Source organism: Triturus cristatus, chromosome 10 (genome assembly GCF_964204655.1).
Source record: "Triturus cristatus chromosome 10, aTriCri1.1, whole genome shotgun sequence".
NCBI lineage: Eukaryota > Metazoa > Chordata > Amphibia > Caudata > Salamandridae > Triturus > Triturus cristatus.
The window spans coordinates 1,170,383,602-1,170,403,974 of record NC_140593.1 but is presented as its reverse complement, the minus strand read 5'-3'; the positions used below and the strand labels follow the sequence as shown (position 1 = coordinate 1,170,403,974).

At 40.2% G+C, this 20,373-nt stretch overlaps 2 protein-coding genes across 2 annotated transcripts in view; both read left to right on the top strand.

Annotated features, from left to right (window-relative positions):
• Window positions 1-15,660, top strand: part of LOC146796881 (extracellular calcium-sensing receptor-like) — a 63,877-nt gene extending 48,217 nt beyond the window's left edge. The window contains exons 5-6 of the mRNA XM_085631415.1: window positions 3,943-4,066; window positions 14,750-15,660. Coding sequence (XP_085487541.1) covers window positions 3,943-4,066; window positions 14,750-15,660 — 1,035 coding nt within the window. The remainder of the gene's footprint in view (window positions 1-3,942; window positions 4,067-14,749) is intronic.
• LOC146796882 (NAD kinase-like) lies at window positions 855-1,657 on the top strand (the record flags this gene model as incomplete). The annotated part of the gene is made up of 1 exon (XM_085630069.1): window positions 855-1,657. A coding segment is annotated over one exon (795 nt), but the record flags the coding sequence as incomplete, so codon positions are not given.
• Window positions 15,661-20,373: the final 4,713 nt, after the last annotated feature.

Here is a 20,373-nt window from a genome sequence, read left to right as displayed (position 1 = left end):
AAATAATCCGGACGTGGATATTGATAAGTCTCTTGCCCTATCTAGGCATATTTTATTAAGTACTAATTTGAAGGCGCAACTATATAAAACGGTCTATAATCTATACTATACCCCGGCAAAGTTGCATAGCTGGGGAATGAGAATTGATGATAAATGTCCTAGATGTGGGGAAGGGTCGGCTGACCTTAAACATATGCTTTATGACTGTAACAAGCTGGCAGTTTTATTGAAGGAGATTTTAAGGTTTTATTGCAAATTATTTGGGCAGCATCCGGTGATGACACCAACCCTAATGATTTTAGGATATGATTGTTCCCTGGTCCTGGTTAGAAAACAAGCGTATACCCTATTTATAGGGGCAGCAGTATATTGGATTCTCTTAACTGCACGCTGGAAAGATGCGGAACCCCCAAATGTTCAGATGCGGCTGTCTAGACTGTTGGGAATATACAATCAGGAAAAGGCCCTGTATGCTTGTAGAGGGGTACGCTGCAAGGCACGGGGGAGGGAGGTTTGGGTATATATCTCAGAATGGTATAGTGAAAGATTGGGGATTGGTTGAGCAATAGAATGGATGCTAGAGTATCCCCTTGCTGCTATGTACAAGTATGCATGTATTTTAGATTTGAATTATTTGTTTCTAAGTTTGTGGTAAGAATATATACATCAATGAACTGAATGACCTGCTGTATCTCTGTTGCTCTAATTTTAGGGGTTTTTCCCAATATGTCATTCTTTTCCCTTCTCTTTTGCACAGTATCTTTATGAATTGCGTATTTGTACCTTAGCGCATTTGCACATTTGTACTTTGCACCTCTGTATTTTGTACATTTGCACCTTTGCACCTATAAATTTTTGACTTTATCATCTGCCTCGGAGGAGATGGGACCTTACTCTATGCATCTTCCCTTTTCCAAAATAATGTGCCTCCAGTAATGGCCTTCCACCTTGGATCCATAGGGTTTCTGACTCCTTTTAACTTTGACAACTTCCAGCCCCAAGTTACTCAGGTTATCGAAGGCAATGCAGCACTTGTTCTTCAGAGCAGGTTAAAAGTTAAAGTGGTGAAGGAGTCCAGGGATAACAAGTCATTGATCCAGAACGGACTGGGCATGGTCAATTTCATCGAGCGGGAACCTTGTAAGATAACAAAATATCAGGTCCTCAATGAAGTTGTGGTGGATCGGGGACCCTCTTCATATCTGTCCAACGTTGATGTCTTCTTGGATGGACATCTGATTACCACAGTTCAAGGGGACGGAGTCATAGTATCCACACCAACTGGGAGCACAGCATACGCAGCTGCTGCAGGGGCCTCTATGATTCATCCGAATGTTCCTGCAATCATGATCACCCCAATCTGCCCTCATTCTCTGTCTTTCCGGCCCATAGTTGTCCCTGCCGTTGTAGAATTGAAGATCATGCTTTCTTCGGATGCTAGGAATGCAGCTTGGGTGTCTTTCGATGGGCGGAAGAGACAGCAAATATCCTACGGTGACAGTATCAGCATCACTACCTCCTGTTACCCTCTACCTTCGATTTGTTTCCGGGACCCTGTGAACGACTGGTTCAACAGCCTCGCTGAGTGTTTGCACTGGAATGTTCGCAAGAAGCAGAACCATTTCTCTGTTGACGAAGAAGAATTCTAAGCCCTTTTTGGACGGCAAGCTTCCTTTGAGGCCTGCAGAGGCACAATAAGTGCAGTAGCCCATTCAACATGCACATGATAGAACCCTTATGTTGGTTACAGAATAGGGTAGGGATTTATAATCCCTGCTTTAGCGGCCATCCTCTATGATGAGCTACAACTGGATAGCTGGGACAACAATTTGAGCCTAGATCTTTTGAAGCCCAACACCGCCCAACAAAATCGCCCACACATATTGGCATACATGGGTTTACACTAGTTTGTACCAGATATGTAGTAACCAAGAACCGACCAATGTAAATTCACTGTAAAAATGTACTGTTTGTGGTGGCATCATCGTTAGTAAGGGCACCAGGGATTGTTTTTTTTTAGCAGTGAGTGTTGAAGGTCTAAATCAGTCAAAACTTGCATGATTCAAGAATGTGCCCAGATGATCTTTAACGTGATTTCATAAAGTAAACAGCGTTGAGTTTTCCTGGGTGTTCTAGAACTGTGTCTTCCAAATACCAGTCTGTTTCGGACTCTTGCACATGACACTTATATTGGCACAGCATGATCCATAGAATGAAGTAAGGTGAGTGCCAGCTTTGAGAGGTAGGAAGCCGTTTACACTTAGTAGTGACTTTAAATTAAAATAAAATAATGGTTGGATGGGGGGTAAAAGTATTGTATGTTATTTCTATCATAGTATGTCAGTCAGTCAGTGATACTTTATTCGATAAAAAATGTCATCATAAAAGTAATATACATGCTACAAAATACCATATAAATCATCAATAAAATTTGTACAACAAAAGACACATAAAAATTCTCAGTACAGAAAATACAAGTTAAGATTCATCAGTTTTACTCTGTCATAATATTTTTATTGTATACGCTATCGCCAATATTCTAATGGCTATAGCCCTTCCCCAAATTAATAAAAACCTTTTCTACAAAAAAAAAAAGGAAAAAAAAATAATGAATGCAGGTAGAGCTGAAAGAGGAGGTTAAGTTGGCCAACCCAAACATAGTTGGCCACAATATTGACAATCCCCTGACTGTAGACAGGGTGTGTCTATAGTGAAGCAGTAGTTATTCGCACAAGCTGGGTGCTTAGGTGGTGCATTAAAATGCCGAATGGTTATGTTTGTTGGTGGGATTCGAGTTTTGAGAGGTTGCCCAGGCAGGAGATGAACTAATAAGTACAATAACCAATATGAGAGATTGACTACTTTGTATTGTTTTTGCATTTGAATCTCCATGCGTACACATATGCACATTGCTCTGAGGAATGCCTTGTGACAAGCTAACAAGTGCGAGCCAGGGATTTTTCAAAGAAAAGTATTTAACTAATAGAAGCCAGATTGTCTGTTTACATCAAGATGTGATTTCTCCCTCACAAACTTAACAAAGACAGTTTCCTATCTGTTTGACCGATCATAGACCAGTTTGAGGTAGTTAATGATACACTGCATATATATCTACTTGGCGGACCTTCTTAAAACGTAGTGGGGTAGCTTGAGCAACATATTTAATTGAATGGTCTTGTAATATACAATACAATCTTTAATGTAGATTTGTAATGTGGCAAATAGCCCTCAGTGTTTAATTTAAGAAAAAATAAAAGTCAAAGGTTTTTATACAAGCCCACTGCCAGTACTGCAGAATGACAGGTTGCTGAAAATACCAAGTTAGCAGTGTCTGGATTTCACCACATGCCTCGTTATTCCTCTTGCACTTTTCATCCCACTCTTGTGGACAATCTATTTATCTTAACGGGCATTTCACCAGTGGCCTGGGGCAACTGGAAGCCAATTATGGAAGTGCCAGGGCCACCTTACTCGCTCTTTGCAGCTGAGAGAGTGATCATGAGAGAGTGAGAGAATGAGTCAGAGAGAGAGAATTAATCAGATAGAGAGAAGGGGGAGAGAGAGAGAGAAAGAGAGAGAGAGAGAGTTGTTGCACTATTTACATTCATTGTAGCTTCCCAGTTTAAAAAAAAAAGAGTATTGGAAAAGTCGATTCGCATTCAGAATTATCATTAACCATTCTCTAATTCTTACTAATATATTGGCAGAACAACATATCCAACTTCCCTGGTTTGACTGTTTTACAGTGGTAATTCTCTGGTTGCCAATGGGTGCTGTCTTACTGTTGGTATCTTTCACATTTATTTTTAATAGCATGATTGCCACATGTTTGCAATAGGGTCTTAGATCACATTGGAGCTATACAGTGTTAATAGTGATGGCAAGACACATCGTGAAAAATATTGTGGAAATTGATTTTTTTTAACGTTTGTTACATTTTAGGTCCCTCTGTCAGTCTGCAGTGAAAGTTGCGCTGCAGGGTACAGAAAGTCGGCCATCATAGGACGCCCCACTTGCTGCTTCCATTGCGTGCCCTGTCCTGATGGGAGCATTGCCAATCAAACAGGTGTGATCAGTTGTTTCCTTGCAAGAAAGACATTTCCACTATTTGACATATAAATCTCAACTATTTCCCTAACCAGGAACGTATATAATTTTCCCACCCTAAAATACTGAACTTTTCTGGCACCTCAGAATGAATATTGATTAGTAGCGGGAACAATATGGAAAAATGAGTGGATGCATATGTTTAAGCTAAGCGATCATATTCTACAAAGGGAGCAAAATTGGTAGTGATGCAATTTGATATCTAATTGACATACTAACTAATAAGCAACATTGAATAAGCTCTCAATGAAGGTATACTAAGTGGTTAAGATTCCTTATTGGGATTAGAATGAAGCGGTAACAATTGTGATATACAACCCATGTAACCTGTGAGATATATATATATTCCTGTATTCACATGAAGGAGTTCTTGTTGGGCAGCTCAGCCTCTCAGTTTTCTGGGGATGGTAAAATTAATAAATAAAATTGATTTGGGCAAGATTATCATCCATTATCAAGACACAATGCAATATTTCCCCGGATGATGGTGCTCCAAGTCAGATCAGAGATTCTTACAGCCACCAATACCAAGATTAAACCAGGTAACATTTACCATTTGATCAACAACCAACTTGAAATCTCCAAAAACAGCACCCATCCTGGTAGAGTAACTGGTTGGAAGGTCAGTCCTTATCTTGGGGAATCTGCTTTATTAAACTCAGACATCGGTACCATTTTGAGCTATTCAACAGGAACCATTTCAGCTTTGCTTAAGAGTCAGCGGATATCCATTCAATTATTTTCAGCTGTTTGAATCCCTGCCTCTGGATTCCAGGATGAACCACAGGGGTCACTTCATAACTGATGTTCTGGGTACTCATATTCCTTAGTGCAAATAAGGATGAAGACACCTCATGTTGTATCGATGCCAACTGTTGTAGCAATCACATTGTCAAAGGCTTTGCAAGAAGACATGTGCACTCTCTTTGGACAGGTACACTTACTGAATGGATACTCATTGAAAAAATAAATGTCGTAATTGAACAAGAAGCATTGCACTGAAGACCAGACATATCACCAATGATGAGGAGGGTTTTAAAATGAACTATTCTTGTGGAGGATTCTATGAATGGCAGACATCCTAGAATTCTACTCAAGACTATCCTTGTCATTTTAGATAACAAAACCAAAGTGACTACATCAATGTCTATGCAATATTATCGTAATAGTGTGTGCTCCTTATGAAATTGTAAGTAGATTGTGTTTATAAAATCATATATCCCTTTCTCAAGGTGTAGATTTATAAACCTGGCACATAGCCCCTATGTCTTTCCCAAACCATCAAAGCTTTCATCAGATGAGATGTCTGTCTTTCATTGGAAAGTGGAATTCAGCCCACTGTCCTAACTCTGGCTGTTGCTTACCAATCAGGGAAAGGCTGTTTCAGAACATTGATTGTGTCTTACTATGAAAGAGGGATGATAAATGAGAATGATGTTTGAGAGATGATGATGAGAAAAATAGGCGATGGATCATTAGTGATGGATAAGATTTAGGAATGAGAAGCAAGGAGGCTGGATAATGGATGAGAGATAAGCAATAGTAGTGAAAAGCATAGATGATGGATGAGAAATAGGAATGAGAAGTAGGGATGATGGATGATGAATAGGGATGAGAATTGGGGTTCATAGATTAGAAGTAAGGATGATGAAAAACAAGTTGGGATAAGATTGATGAGAAGGAGGGACTAGAAACAGTAAAGATGAATGATAGATAAATAATATTAGCAATAGTGGCTAATGGATGAAAAATAATTATGTTTGATAAGGAAACGGGGTGAGCAGTAGGTTGATGCATGAGAAGTAGGGATGAGAAATAGGGATGACAAATGAGAAGTAGGGATGATGGATTTGTGAAAAGTAGGATGGTAGATGACATATGAGATCTAAGGATGATGGTTGAGAGATGAGAAGTGATGCAGCAAAGTACTCATTATCTGGCCTCATACTCCAAAAGCATAACATCCACTGGGAACACTATTGTTATATTCCATATTGGAACCCCAATATAGGCTAGGGTAACATCCCTACCTTTCCCCTATATCCATCCTTACATTACATACATAACGGGCTGCTAGGACTGACCCTTTACCTAGTTACAGTACTGCCTACAGAACGTGGGGTTTTCCCTGAACAATGGCCTCATACATTATGAATGAGGATCCTTGGATTCTTGGATACTCAGCAGGACCACCATCTCCTGCATAATTACTATGGACAAGGTTAATTCCCTTACTTTGTTAGTGCTTCAAATCATTTATATCTGTTACTGTCTGAAGATTGTTTCAGCACACCTATTTTACACTAGAATGATGAATGTTCAATAAATGCTTATTGAAATGTCCATATTGTTTGTTCTGTGTATCTCTCTGAGACAAAGTGAGCATGAGTGACTGAGTGAAAAGTATTACACTGTTTTCAGGATTCTGAGGGATCGGGTTGTCATGTTCGATAGTTGCCAAATAACTATTCTCTCCTTGATAAGAGGAGTTTCTAGTGGCACTGTGAGCTAACTGGCAAATAGGCCAACATACCCGGTGGGGGTGTCAGTCCGGACACCAAGCTGGCAGTATATGTTGTCTAGACGTGCAGATCCTATATAGGTTTTATAGGAACTAGACAACACTATTGGTTCCTTTTCCCCTGTAACCGATAGATAATGGCTATAGAGTGTGATAGTTACTTTTGGATGTGACTGTAGATTCTCTTCTTTTTCAGCATGATTACACGTATGCCAGATTCGCTTATCCTATCTTCAATGAACTTCTGTTTCATCAAAGAATCTTCTACCCATATATTTGTCAATAGTGCTTATGCACAAGCTCAGCCAGAATTACATAAGGTTGCAACTAGGTCTTAAAAAAAGTTATAAAATGACTGGTTGCTTGATTTGTATTCCAATGAAACAATACCCAGGACCTGTAAATCGGAAGTTGTTGAATCACAGTTGCAAACATTTCAAGGAACCATGTCACATATTTATTGGAGAAAATAATACTATTATTCAAGCAAGTGTATATACTTTGGTCATTAATAAAAAAAACTTATAAAGTCCACAGAGATGTGGTCCAAAAAGGAGAAGGCATGATTGCATAACCATTTGCAAACCAGAGACTGTCTGACTCAGAAACAAAATTACTGTGCCCTCAATATAGGTTCCATGTGTGCATATTAGAGAAATGTTCCCTCTAAAAAGTGCTCACATTCCGTTGATCTTTGTACTGAAGAGAAAATATGTTGATTCTACAGTTCATGTTCAGGATGTGTGTCTTTGCATCCACAATTTCCACTTACAGTGTAGTCTTTGATGGATAAATGTTAATGCTGATCTGTTGAGGAAGCATCTGAACTCTAAATAGAGATTGGGCACTTATGTTAACTGATCAAGTGCTCTCAGCATGACGTCTGAGATTATGTATATAAATAACATAATCAATCACCTCCATGATGTTGAAAAATCAGAGAAATATTTATCTGGCTCAAACAACTCTTGCACCTTGGCTTCTTTACCGAACTGATGTGTCTAGTGATAGCTTAATGATTTACCCTCACTAGAATTGGAGCACAAATCAATGATTGTTAAATTTTCAATCTTCCCAATAAAGACTTTAAATATTATTTAGCATTCTATGGATCAGCGCATTTGCTATAAAATGACAGAAAGACCAACTTGACAAACTCACAATTCTCCCCTACCCATTTAGAGGTGGGGACCTGCTGAGTTTCCTCCACAGGACCTCGGTCAAATTCATCAGCAGAAACCTGTGACCTGAGAACCTGACCACAGAATGATCTGGTGGTATTGGCAGCTGCCCCACGTTTTCAGTGAAGGGGGCTATCATTTGTGTACCCTATGTGGGACCATCCTTCAAGACATGGTGGTTTCCTGGAAGGGAAATCATCAATGACCCTGACATGCTCTGTACTCGTCAGGACATTATTATTTTATTCTACAAAAATAAAGTCCAACTTTGGAAATTACTTTGATAAGTGGGCACAGTAAAATATTATGATAAAGTCTTTGTGCCTTCAAAGGAGCCGCTGCAGTAACAACTCTAATTAGGGCACCAAGATCTCTGCAAGCCACATGGGGACCTCTAAATCGTATGGACAGGCCCCCATCAGGGGAATGGCGGCCATAGCCTTTGATGACCTGAAAGGCCAGTGGGGCACTAACTAGACTTTAAATAAGGCCCATTACCACCTAAAAATGGTTATCATTATCATTATGAATTAAGACTTCACATCAAATGTCAAGAATACAATTGTTATCACACACTGATAGTGGTATTGTCCTCCTTTTAGGTATCCCCAAAACCTCACATAAAAGCTATACTCCTCACAAGGCCATGTTTAATAACTCATGCAAAAAAACGTTGGGCTACCTTGCCAGCATAGAATCTAATTCTCTCCAAATTGTAAGGAATGCCAAGGGGATTCTTCTGAGTTTTTTCTAAACAGATAAAGATCTCTGTCCCAGTTAATAACCAGAGACACAATTGATTGTGGAAGGTTTCCAGAACATCACAGATAAGTTCTGTCTCAGCCTGGACTATTCTTCCACCATGCCACCTAATGGTCTCAAACAAGCCTTGCCATAAAATCCCCAAACAATAGGAAACCTGAATCTGGGATAAATTTGACTACTACTTTAGCTTCTAAAGGACACTTAAGTCTAACTTTTTCTTTACTAAGCTGTTCACATAGTACTGAAAGATCCTTATGTGTTTTCTCTTTCTGATTTCCATTTCTTTCAGGGTTTGCAAAACAACTCTCCTCCCCACATAATTGCTCGTAGTGCTTTTACTGTTTCCTGTAATGAGTTCTGCTCCCTATGGGGATTTCTGCTACAAAAAACAGTGGTCCTGAACCAATTATTGATACACCAGAGCAAGAGGCCCTCACCTAGTTATATCATTTACTTAATCACGAGCTGAATGAGAAAGTTTTTTTTTAAAGTAGCTCACAATATTAAATATAACATTCCAACATAAAAAGGCAACATCCAAAATCTAAATCACCAAACATTTATTTTCCTTTGAGGCAATTTAAATTTTCAATTTCTGTAATATACGACAACAGGTTGCTCCAGAGGGAACGTGCATAAAGCAAGAGTGCTAAAGAGTGAGTGGGTAAGAGAGAGAATTAGAGAACATAGTAATACAAAGATTTGTTGATTCACAAAAGGGGATCGGTCGTAATTCACCGTCCAAAAACAGAGCCTGGCCACGTTCACAAGTTACAAAATTACATTTATGTAATTAGAAAACCGAAACCAATTAGTGGTCTAGCACAAAAGAAAGTTGCGTGTCCCAGGCGATTGTTCCCCCCTCAATCGCCTAGGACACGCAACTTTCTTTTGACGATCCACCTGCCCTATTTAGAGTTGGATAGTCCGTCATGTTTTCACTGATGATGCCCTCATTGGCTCCACTGGTCAATGCCTTACACTGACTGACTGACAGACTTGAGTCTGTCATTACAAGTACTTTAGACCATCCATCCTATTCAGTATGGACAGTCAGGTGCAGTTTTTTTCTTTTGGGCTGGCAGTTAAAGCCCAGTCGTCTTGAACAGAAAAGAAAAAGTACCCTCACACCCTGGGAGAAAAAGTCCCACGTCTGGGCATTAGTTATTTTTTATTTACAAAAGCATATACCCCTTTTAGTTGCTAAATGGCTGTGTAAAATGTGGAAGCAGCTCAGTAAACAATCAGTGCATTCTTAGGAACCGGGCATGGCAATGGCTTCTCTGAAAGCATAGGGATGGCCACTGAGGGGTTTGATATATCTGAATACAGATTGCCCTTGCCTAAATTACCCCATTAGCCCAGAGATCCAGCACTTCTGGAGTTTCCCTTTATAAGTGAACTCTAGAAATTCTGAATTTTGCTTTTTTTAATTCAGGCTTGTTATAATTGCATGCTTCTGTCTCTTTCACATCTTTGTGAACTCTATGCCTGAACAAATCCTCTTGAACTCCTCTACTGCTCTAATAGCTTTTAGTCTTATTCAACCAATATGGAAACCAGCACATCTATTGTTCCCACCTCTAAGTCCCCTCTTTCTATTCCCAAATTCTGCTATTGAGACACCTTGATATTTACAAATAAACACCTGTGTCATTACCCTTTGTCACACCAATGTCATTCCTGGGAAAAAAGATGAATGCATCTCTGTGGAGATGCACCTCGAAACGTTGCATCTATATGACTCCTAGGTAGAATCTGTAGACTCTAATCATTTGTAACCTCTTTGGAGATGCATATCCATCACACTCAAGCTGTCATGGATGTGCCCTGTAGAAAGTTGGATAAAGCATTTGCATCGTCATTGGATCCCAAAGAGAGTTTGGGTAAATCACCTGTAACATTTTCAGAGCTGTGCAACCTGATCACACCTACAATGGTGGTAGTGTGTGGTTGTGAGATTTCTTGGATGCCAAGAGGCCTCACTGTATTTTGCACACAATAAATTACCTGAATCAACTAGTAATCAGAGAATTAATCTGTTTGAATCCTCAGTTGTACTACACCACTCCTGGGGAGACTCAGAGAATATTTAAGCTAAATCCGATCTCAGCTTTTGGCTTCGGAGGGGCCGATGGCCTTTGAAAAATTCTGAATTTGCACCACAACCATCTGTCTTGACATTCTCACACCCTCTCTCCATCCTTATCATTCTTATGCCTCCTACATTCTAGCAAACCCACTCCAGCATTTCATTTTCCATTCCCCTCTACCTTCTCACCTTTCTGCCTTACTGCATCTTGATATGTCATTTCCATCCACGTGGCCATCTGCTTCATCATTTCCTTTGCTCTTAGAGTTCATAACATCCTCCTATCCTGCAATCAACCCTCCGTTCCTCTCTAACCCAGTCCCAGTCCATACCAAATATTCCAAATATCCCTTCCACTCTAACCATGCAACACATCCTACACATTCTATTACTATTTCTATTCCATCCCCTATATCTATTCTAGACTGACTCCTACCATCCTCTGGCTTTCACTACCACACTGCTAAGTACTGTAACTGTTTGCCCAGGATATACTTCAGGTGACATTTTCTGTGACATTTCCTCCTAACGCCCACCCAGTCCACAAACCTAACCCTCCCCTATCTCAAGAGTTGCTATTACACAGGCTTGTCATGCTCATGCATACCTAACCTTTTAGGTTGCCTAATTTTATTGATTTCAACCCCTATAGCTGTTACACCTTTGAAGGCCCTGTCATTGTGCTGCAAAGCATATACCCTACGTTCAGCACACAGCCAAATCACTGCTTTTCATGCTCATCTCCCAATCCCAAACCTTACCCCGGGCACATTCTCCCTCACCCACTACCCACCCTTCTCCTCAACATTCTAACCACCTAGCCCACCCACCTAAAGTGACAAACCAAACTGTCCTCTCAAATCTTTGTCTCCTAATCAGCTCAATATCTAGGAAACATGGATGAATACAAGATTGTTTTACTGATTCTAAAATTGAACTACTTTTTATCACTGTGACTTAGATTGTGAATGATGGATCCCTGAGTATTCATGAAAAACTTCCACACAGCTGTATTATCTTTAACATACTGAACAGAAGGACTGGCATTTTCCCATCATTCTCAAATCTATGCTGTAATCAGTGTGCTAATCACAATTGGACAACATTTGTCACAACAATATTGCTGTTCGAGTGACCACAAGGATTGATTGATATAAAGTTGATTGAATCTATTGCAAGTTGTGCTTCCCTTGGGTGCAGCTATGCTATAACGAGGTAGACTCCATGCCATTTGGCAAATCAGTTCCATTCTTTTAGGTTGCACCTACACAGGCACAGGTCCTGAGTGGATCCTATAGCTAGTTGTCTAAATCAGTTGTAACTTCTTAGAAGCTTTGGCTTCCTTCACTACAAATGCATCACTCCATTGAGTACCAAATAGAATCTTGGCTAAATTGGCTTCAACCTCATTTGAGCTGCACAGTCCAGTGTCATTCCTGTGTTGCTCCTCCAATTAATGCAAATGCATTTAAATAAGTTGACTTCCCTGCTAAATCAACACTGTCCTTTTGGCAAATCTGTAAACCTCAAATGACCTGTCAAGATGTCTTATCTAGTTTGCACTTGCTTGGGTCATCATGAAAGGACCACATCAATGTTCACCCCCCACACTTAAAACCACAGCAATCAGTTTGAATTGGATTTGTCCCAGTAGAGTTAGATATCATGGCCAGGTTTTCCAGTCCTTTATGTAGCTGGAATGTGCAATGTGAGCAGGCACCATATTTGTTTTTCCCACTTAAAATTCACTTTTAGTTTTACTGAAATGAACACCCAAAATGGGGGCTTATTTCCGTAAAACAAAAAAACAGTAACCCTGGCACATACAGAGATTTCTTCCAGTGCATGAGAGTCATTGCTAGCTTTATCTGCCTGGGTACTTCCATGCCTCACACAGTGGATGTGGGCAGAGAAATTTAGTGATAGTAGCCCATCCTTAATAGTTTTTTGAGACTTTCTATGCAATGCAGTACACATCTTGTATATCATGAAAGTAACTCTTTTTGCTTAAGAAAACCTCCTAAAATTGGTTTAGTGTTTTAAAATGTGGGTTTCAGAGATCCACAATCAACCATATTTCTCTTTTTGGCATTTTGTTTTAGATGGTTCTGGGTCATCAAGTAGTAAGTGCAGAGAGGTATCAACAGTATATGAATGTTATTTCCAAAGATGAAATAAATTGGCCAACATGCCAACATGCCTTGATGAGAGAGGGATGGGTGTTATACAGGATGAAAGCAGTGATAGAGACAAACAGTGCAGCACATTTTTAGGAAAGTGAGGACGAGGTGAAAGACTGAATCCAGATGATCTATGTGCATTTTATAAGAAAGAAGATCAGTCCAAAGACTTTAATTGATTCCCAATGTCTCAGAGCTGTATAATTCATGAGAGATTATGATTTGACTGTCAAAAGCAGCCTAAAAGTCTAGATACAACTTTATTTTCAATCCACATGATCTTTGAGGACATTCTAGATGACAGCAATAAAGATTCATTCCTTGTAGATGTGAGAGGGTAGCCTGAGCATCGACTATGAGATTCTTGCCATGTAATTGTTAAGCTGGGTGAACAATTATTTCAATCACTTTTCAATGGTTAGCATTTTGATCTGAGATCTTGGGATTGTTTGGGTTGTGCATGGACTGCTTTATGCGATACTTGCTATAGAAGATCTGATAGTCCTTAGGTAGACCTCCTAAGGAAGGAAGTGATGAGAATGTTTTAAACATGTAAGAGGACCATGTGAAATGACTGAAAGTGCTTCTACTGACATGGATGGAGACTTCTAAAACAAAATGCATGCCAAATGGACTGTTGTTAGACCTGATATCCTGGGCATTGTTTACCACTAACTTTTTGGCTTCAACCCTCCTGTTGGTTGACTTTGTTTTGGTTGGACTCTGTGTCCTTCACCCCTGTAAATCCCTAGTAAAGTGGCACAACCTGTACCAGGGCCTGTAAAGTAAATGCTACAAGTGGACATGCAGCACTAATTTTGCCACCCACTTTAAACATGTCTCAGTCCTGCCAGGGCAGCCTGCTTGGGTGCAGTTTAAAAGTGCCATGTCGCCCTAGCAAAATAAACCTTTTGTCAGGCCCAACCTTCCTTTTTAATACATTTAAGTCACCCCTAGCTCAGGCCCTAGATAGCCCATAGGACATGATGCAATGTATTTAAAAAGTAGGACAAGTGCGGACTACCGGGTTTAGGTAAATTCTATCCTCTGTTCTGAGGGATAGATATCTTATGGCACTACAGGGAGACTAGGGTGTGTGGTCCCCACTCAATCATCTTTTGAAAAGTTCCGGAGTTTAAATAACCGGGGGAATTTGCTGTAGATTTGTTCTTTATGGTGAAGGTTAGGCTTATAATACCAGCAGTGGGCCCAGCTGCTCAGAGTCTGGGTAACCGTTTTGGGTGTTTATCCACAACCAGTGTGCACTTTTCATGTCGTATCGATCCTGGTGCTCCTTCTCCTTCAAAAAACCTGTGCAATAGTGTCTCCGTATTAGGTTTTCATAATTCTCCTTATGAAAAACATTTTTTGCTGTTATTGTATATCCTTGTTTCAAATGTTTTATTCTAATTGACAATTTGTTCTTATGGGATGTATATGTGTCATAACATAAGGAATAAGCTGATTTCAAATGTACTTTGGATATACTGTGCCTAGTATGAAATATTTTTATTGTACATTAGAGTCATTGTTTTTTTAGAATTGTAAGGCAATTCAGATTTTTAAATGAACATTGTGGTACCTATAATAGGAATTGGTTTTTAAGATGTTATTAATAAAGACTCTGCCACTACATTCTTGGGCTTGGTGTTTCAGTTGAGTGTTCTTAGTATATGTGCACTCCCCGCTGCTTGGGGCCTTTGAATGTGATTGAAGTTTTGTTTGTGTAAATCCGAGTTTGTTTTTCTCCCCAAGGGACAAACATTTCTTTCTCACTATAAAGTAGTGCCTTGGTGCCTCTGGCTGGTGGGGCCTCCTCTCTTTCTTACTCAGTATATACCAACTGTGACATGTGATCCATCAATAAAATGTTGTAAAATGTATCATCTCTGATATTCTTCAGATTCCATTGACTGCATAAAGTGCCTAGAGGACCACTGGTCAAACATCAAAAGAGACAGATGCATGCCGAAGGATATTGACTTCCTGCTCTATGAGGATCCACTTGGTTTCATTTTAGCTGTGGTCGCCATCTTCCTCTTCTTCAATGCTTTTTTCACATTGGGTATTTTCATAAAATATCGGCAGACCCCACTTGTGAAAGCCAACAACCTACAGCTCAGTTACATTCTTCTTGTTGCCCTCATGATGTGCTTCCTCTGTTCCTTGATTTTCATTGGGCGACCCACGAGAGTGACATGCATGCTCCGTCAGGTGATCTTTGGCATATCCTTCTCATTTTGTGTTTCATGTGTGATGGCTAAAACTATCACAGTACTCCTTGTCTTCAAGGCCACAAGGCCCAACAGTAGCTTAAGACAGTGGGTAGGCTCCAGAACGTCCTACCTCATTGTGCTGTCCTGCTCCTTCATAGAGTTTGCCATCGGAGTTATCTGGCTAGGGACATCACCACCATTCCCAGAACTTAACAACAGTGCTGGCAATTGGAAGATTATAGCTGAATGTAATGAGGGCTCCATCCTGATGTTCTATTGCATTTTGGCCTTTATGGGACTTTTGGCTTGTGTAACTTTTTTGATTGCATTTTTGGCTCGGAATTTGCCAAATAGCTTTAATGAAGCAAAGTTCATCACATTCAGCATGTTGGTGTTTGTCAGTGTGTGGCTCTCTTTTATTCCAGCCTATCTCAGCACAAAAGGAAAATACCTGGTGGCTGTAGAGATTTTTGCAATTTTGTCCTCTGGTGCTGGTGTTCTCTACTGCATATTTGCTCCAAAGATTTACATAATCTTTCTGAGACCAGAGATGAATACAAGAGAGTATTTGGTTAAAAAAGATGTTCACAATAACTAGAAAAAATGAGTGAATGAAGAAATATAAATTGCAAATCAAATTCCGATAACTACATTGAAAACCTTGACTACATGAAACTTGATGCTTAAATTCTATTCTTGGTGCTTGAATTGGTTTAATGCTTGGAAATTCAATTTTTTTAAATATCTAATACAGTCCTAGATTTTCTGCTTGGCTTATGTCTTTTCACCTAAAATGAATGTTGTTTGCTTTGACTAACTTTAATTCTCAATCATCAGTACTTTGATTATATGACCATTGGTTCTTTACAATTTCTTTGTAGAGCTACTTATGCTCCACATATCAACTTCTCCAAAGTCCTTGATTTGATGTTGTCACAGATGTTGTTTTATTAACACAATTTTCAGGTAAACATACAACAACTAAATCCATTGTTGTTAGACAGCTGAATAGGCACCAGTAGTAAAATAAAGCATTGTTTTCCACAATCTTGTTCAGGTTCTCTGTGAGTGAACAACATTGCCCAACAATTTAAATAGCAATGAAAACTTAGGGCCTGATTTATTTTCTGCCAAATGGAGTATTCTCTTTTGGCCTGATGGAGAACTTTACATCTGCCAGGCCGAGACTACTCCACCCACCAGATGTATAAATGATTGCCTACCTGGCGGTAATTTATAAAGGCATTGGCAGGAACTGCCGTCACAGCAGTTCCTGTCAATACATGTTACTGTTTGCTATGGAACTGCATCAGAGGGATGCAGCACTGTAGCAAACAGTATTTCTTTCTCTTTTCAAAACGAAAACCCTGAAAATGGGTTTTCTTTTTGAAAATAAAAAAAGTAATCCTACCCTAACCATAAGAGGCTTCTCCCATGGTGGGAGGAGCATTACAATGTTTGTACTGTTCTTACCAACAGGTTTTACCTGGCGGTAAGGAACAGTAAATAATTACTACTTGTCTGCTCATTTAAATTCCGCCAGGCGGACATGTAGCCATTTCTCCTATGGCCCTGATTCCCCAGGGCCATCACAGGGGATTATTCATAGAGGAAGCAGAGTAGTCTTGGCTGTGATTTACACTATGGTTTATCTGCTTGTAAATGCAGTGGGTGGACCACTGTATTGGCGGGTAAAAATCAGACCATTAGCTTTTTAAAGCCGTTTAACCGGAGCAACAAACATAAACTGCAAAGACACTGTCAAAGATGGGTGTTAGATATTTGTGGATCCATGCCTGAGGCAAGATGTAAGGTGTTCAGTTTATCTGATATATGAAGACCACTTTTAACTGCAAATTGTTTCATACTTGTTCAGACCTGTTCATACTTGTTGTCACCATAGATGATAAATTCAGTAGGTACCAGATTGACACATCAGATATTCATGTATTATATGTCTTCCTTAAATGGGTTGTCTGACTTACAAAATATTAACGCAACTTTTATCTATCTGTAATGATGTTTATATATTACTTTTTGTTCATGAAAAGGATGTATAGTATGTTCACCGTCTGTTAAACATTCTTTGAAATCAATTTAATAAATTACCAGCATTGAGACCAATAACCTTCTTTTGCTGGATTTTCCATATTGTGCAATCAGGGACCTTCCTCTGACTGACCTCTCAAGCAAGAGGCCCCATGGGACAGGTCAGGTTTACTGGGTTGTGCTTGTGTCCTGCACCAATATGTAATAGGTCACATTGCCTAGGTTTTTCTTGTGTTCTGTACCAATAAGTAATACGTTGGGAACTTGGGTAGACCCCTGAGTAGTGGTGCATTGTAAGAAATAGGAGTTTTAGTTGAGGGGTGGTAGTATCCATCTCAACTATTAACCACAGTCGTTGTCAGGGTTAACCACAAAAGTCATTTAATAAACTATTCCACCACAGTAGTACGCTTCTACAGCCTCCCAGGACCACTGTTGAGGCACTGTGAGACTTACAGTGTGGAGGCCAATAGAGGGTCCCGTATACGTCCAATTGCCGCTGGTCAGCTGAACACTTGCAGGAAAAGGCCTCTTGTAGCTTTTCATGTCCCTCTAGCTCTATTAGAAGGTTAGCCTTAAGACCCTTTGAGTTCATGTCTTTATCCTTGGGACAAGAGAGAGAGCAGGTCTAGTTCTCCACTGCTCTCATCAGGTTGCAGACATCTGGATCAGTCCTCTCCTGATCCTCCTTAGGTTTGGGAGTGTTCTGAAGTGGGTGCCTAGAGATGCCACATTTATGTCTGGCACAGGGTTGTGAGTCAGAATGCCCACTGGAGAGCCCCCCAACCAATTATTGAATATTCCGCATCTAACTACCTACTTTGGGTATTTTCAAGATAGCCAAAGTGTTCAGTTACACTAAAAATGGACTCTGTAGGCTGGGTCTGTTAGCTGTGTGTGGGGAGCAGACTAAGGCTATCCTGATTTCCTTCCATTTTGAACACTAAAATCTTAGGAAGTCCCTGTGCCCACAACAAACTCAGAAATAAAATCATGGTAAAATCAAAGCTGAGCTTTCAGGAACCAGATAATGGATACACACTATGGGCCTGATTATGATGTCGGTCGGAGTTGCCTCCGGCCAAAATCTCTGCAGTTTCAGAGCTGACCAACCTAGGGTCTGCGGTCTGAAAATGCAATCTCAATTTCCCTATGGTAGCTTGTGGTTGAACCGGAAACCGCCCGCAGCACTAGCTCCCATAGAGAAATGGTAGTTTATGTAAATCCCTCCATGGTGCCTGCCACACAGTGCAGGGATTTTCAGGGGGGCACCATAAGTGCACCCCAAGCCATCAACCGGAGGCTGCAAAGGACAAGAGGCTCTGCTAGGGGCCCCCAAAATTTCTTTCCATCAGGCTTTCTATGTCAGAAAGCCCAACATCATAATCTCGAAGGGGAAAAATGCCGTCCGTTCAGAATTATGTATGGCTTTTGACTGGCTGACAGGCTCCTTGAGCCCATTGGAAGCCAGTCGGTTTGACCGGCTGGTATAACTTCGACCACCTTTTTAAAATAAGTTGGTTGGAGTTTAAACCAGGATGTCGTTCAGAAAGCCTCTGACCAGAGGTCAGAGGCTTTCCGACTGACATCCAAATGAGGCCCAAAGTGTTTTGCCATTGTGTTTCCCTCCTTCGAAATGCATCCCGTAAGTTATGTATAGACCCCACAGACCTGTCAAACAGGATGTAACAATGTAATGTCCAAAGAGGTCCACTGTGGTTGGAGCATGACTGGCTTGAAAGACAACAGAAGTGCCCTGCCCAAGTGTCAGCTAAAATTTGCCTATGAGAGGGGAGACCTCTTTCAAGACTGTCCCAAGTGTCATCTGAAAAGCACCAGCAGATCGCGGTAATTAAGGATGTGAGCTTAAGGCAGGTCTTCACACTTTAATGGCAAAGACACTCTTCCCCGCCGCCCATCCGTATTCTATCAATCAAAGACACTCCATATTCTATAAGGCTCCTATCGTTCATCTCTGCCCATTCAGATTAACCTACTGCGTTCCTTGGAGCAGTTCACACCAGTTCACGCCTCACCAAAGGGCAGCCATAAGCTGCCAATTGACTGAATATTTACAGAAAGACCACCAGAGTCTTTAGGCAGCCAAAAGGAAACTTTTCTAATGCACCTTTTCTGTAACAATTAGACAGAATTCTACTTTACCAATGAATTGAATTTGACTAACTATTAAACGTCGTCATGTATATGTTTCTCTAGCTCATAGTTGGGTATACTATTGATTAAACATAATATTGTATTCCAGTGCTTTCCCATGGAACAGCCAGCCTTACTACAGTGAAAATAGCTTTGAGGTGCTAGTGACTGCAAAGACGTATTTAACATTAACCTTTACATGTCCTATTTTTAAATATCATGCTCTCTGCCTTAATGGGCAGTAAAAGGTACTTAGGCATTACTTATAATTTTAAAGGCGGGATTAACATGTTGACAGGTTGACTTTGCAGTTAAAACCTGTACCTCTGTGCTACATATGGCAGGTCTGCAGTCATGTTTGTCCTGTCACTGCATTGGGTGGTACGATATGTGCTGCAGCCCAATGGTAATAATTACCATATAGGCTCTGGGTACTTGGTATACTATATACTAGGGACTTGTAGGTAAGTTAAATATGCCTAACAGGGGTATGGCAGTTTCATCATATTGAAAGGAAGAGCACAAGCACTTTACCACTTGTTAGCAAGGGTAAAGTCTACAGAGCTCTATAGCCAGCAAAAATAGGGTTCAGCCAACAGGCAAAAACAAATCCAGGTGCTCCTGCAGAAATCCCACATTTTCAACATCCACGATGTGAGAAATGGTATTATAATGGTCAGAAAATATAAGGAAAGCAAGCTTCTCTTCTAGGAGAGGTAGGGCTGAAATGACCTGCCAATAGTTTTGCTTTCTCACTGTGTAAGTGTTGTTATATATGTTGAGAATCTTAGGTTAGTACTGCAGGCCCCCTTAATGTTTATTGGAAGTGTAGTTAAATTGGTAGGTAGGTTTATTATTGATGTCTGCTACAGTGAAGGTGTATGTCAATTTGGGTCTGTAAATTCTTTGAAGAAGCCAAATGTGTTTCATTGGAAGTGAAAGTTGATTTATTAAGTGGGAGTCAGTGGGGGAGACGTTTGAAGAAAGAGCGTAATGGAAAGAAGAGGTCAGAAATAGCTGAGTTGCTCTTTGGCTTCTGGAGGGCACCCAACTGTACCAATTTTTATCATTGCAGACGTGCTGCCTTGGTGTGTTTTCTTTACAACAA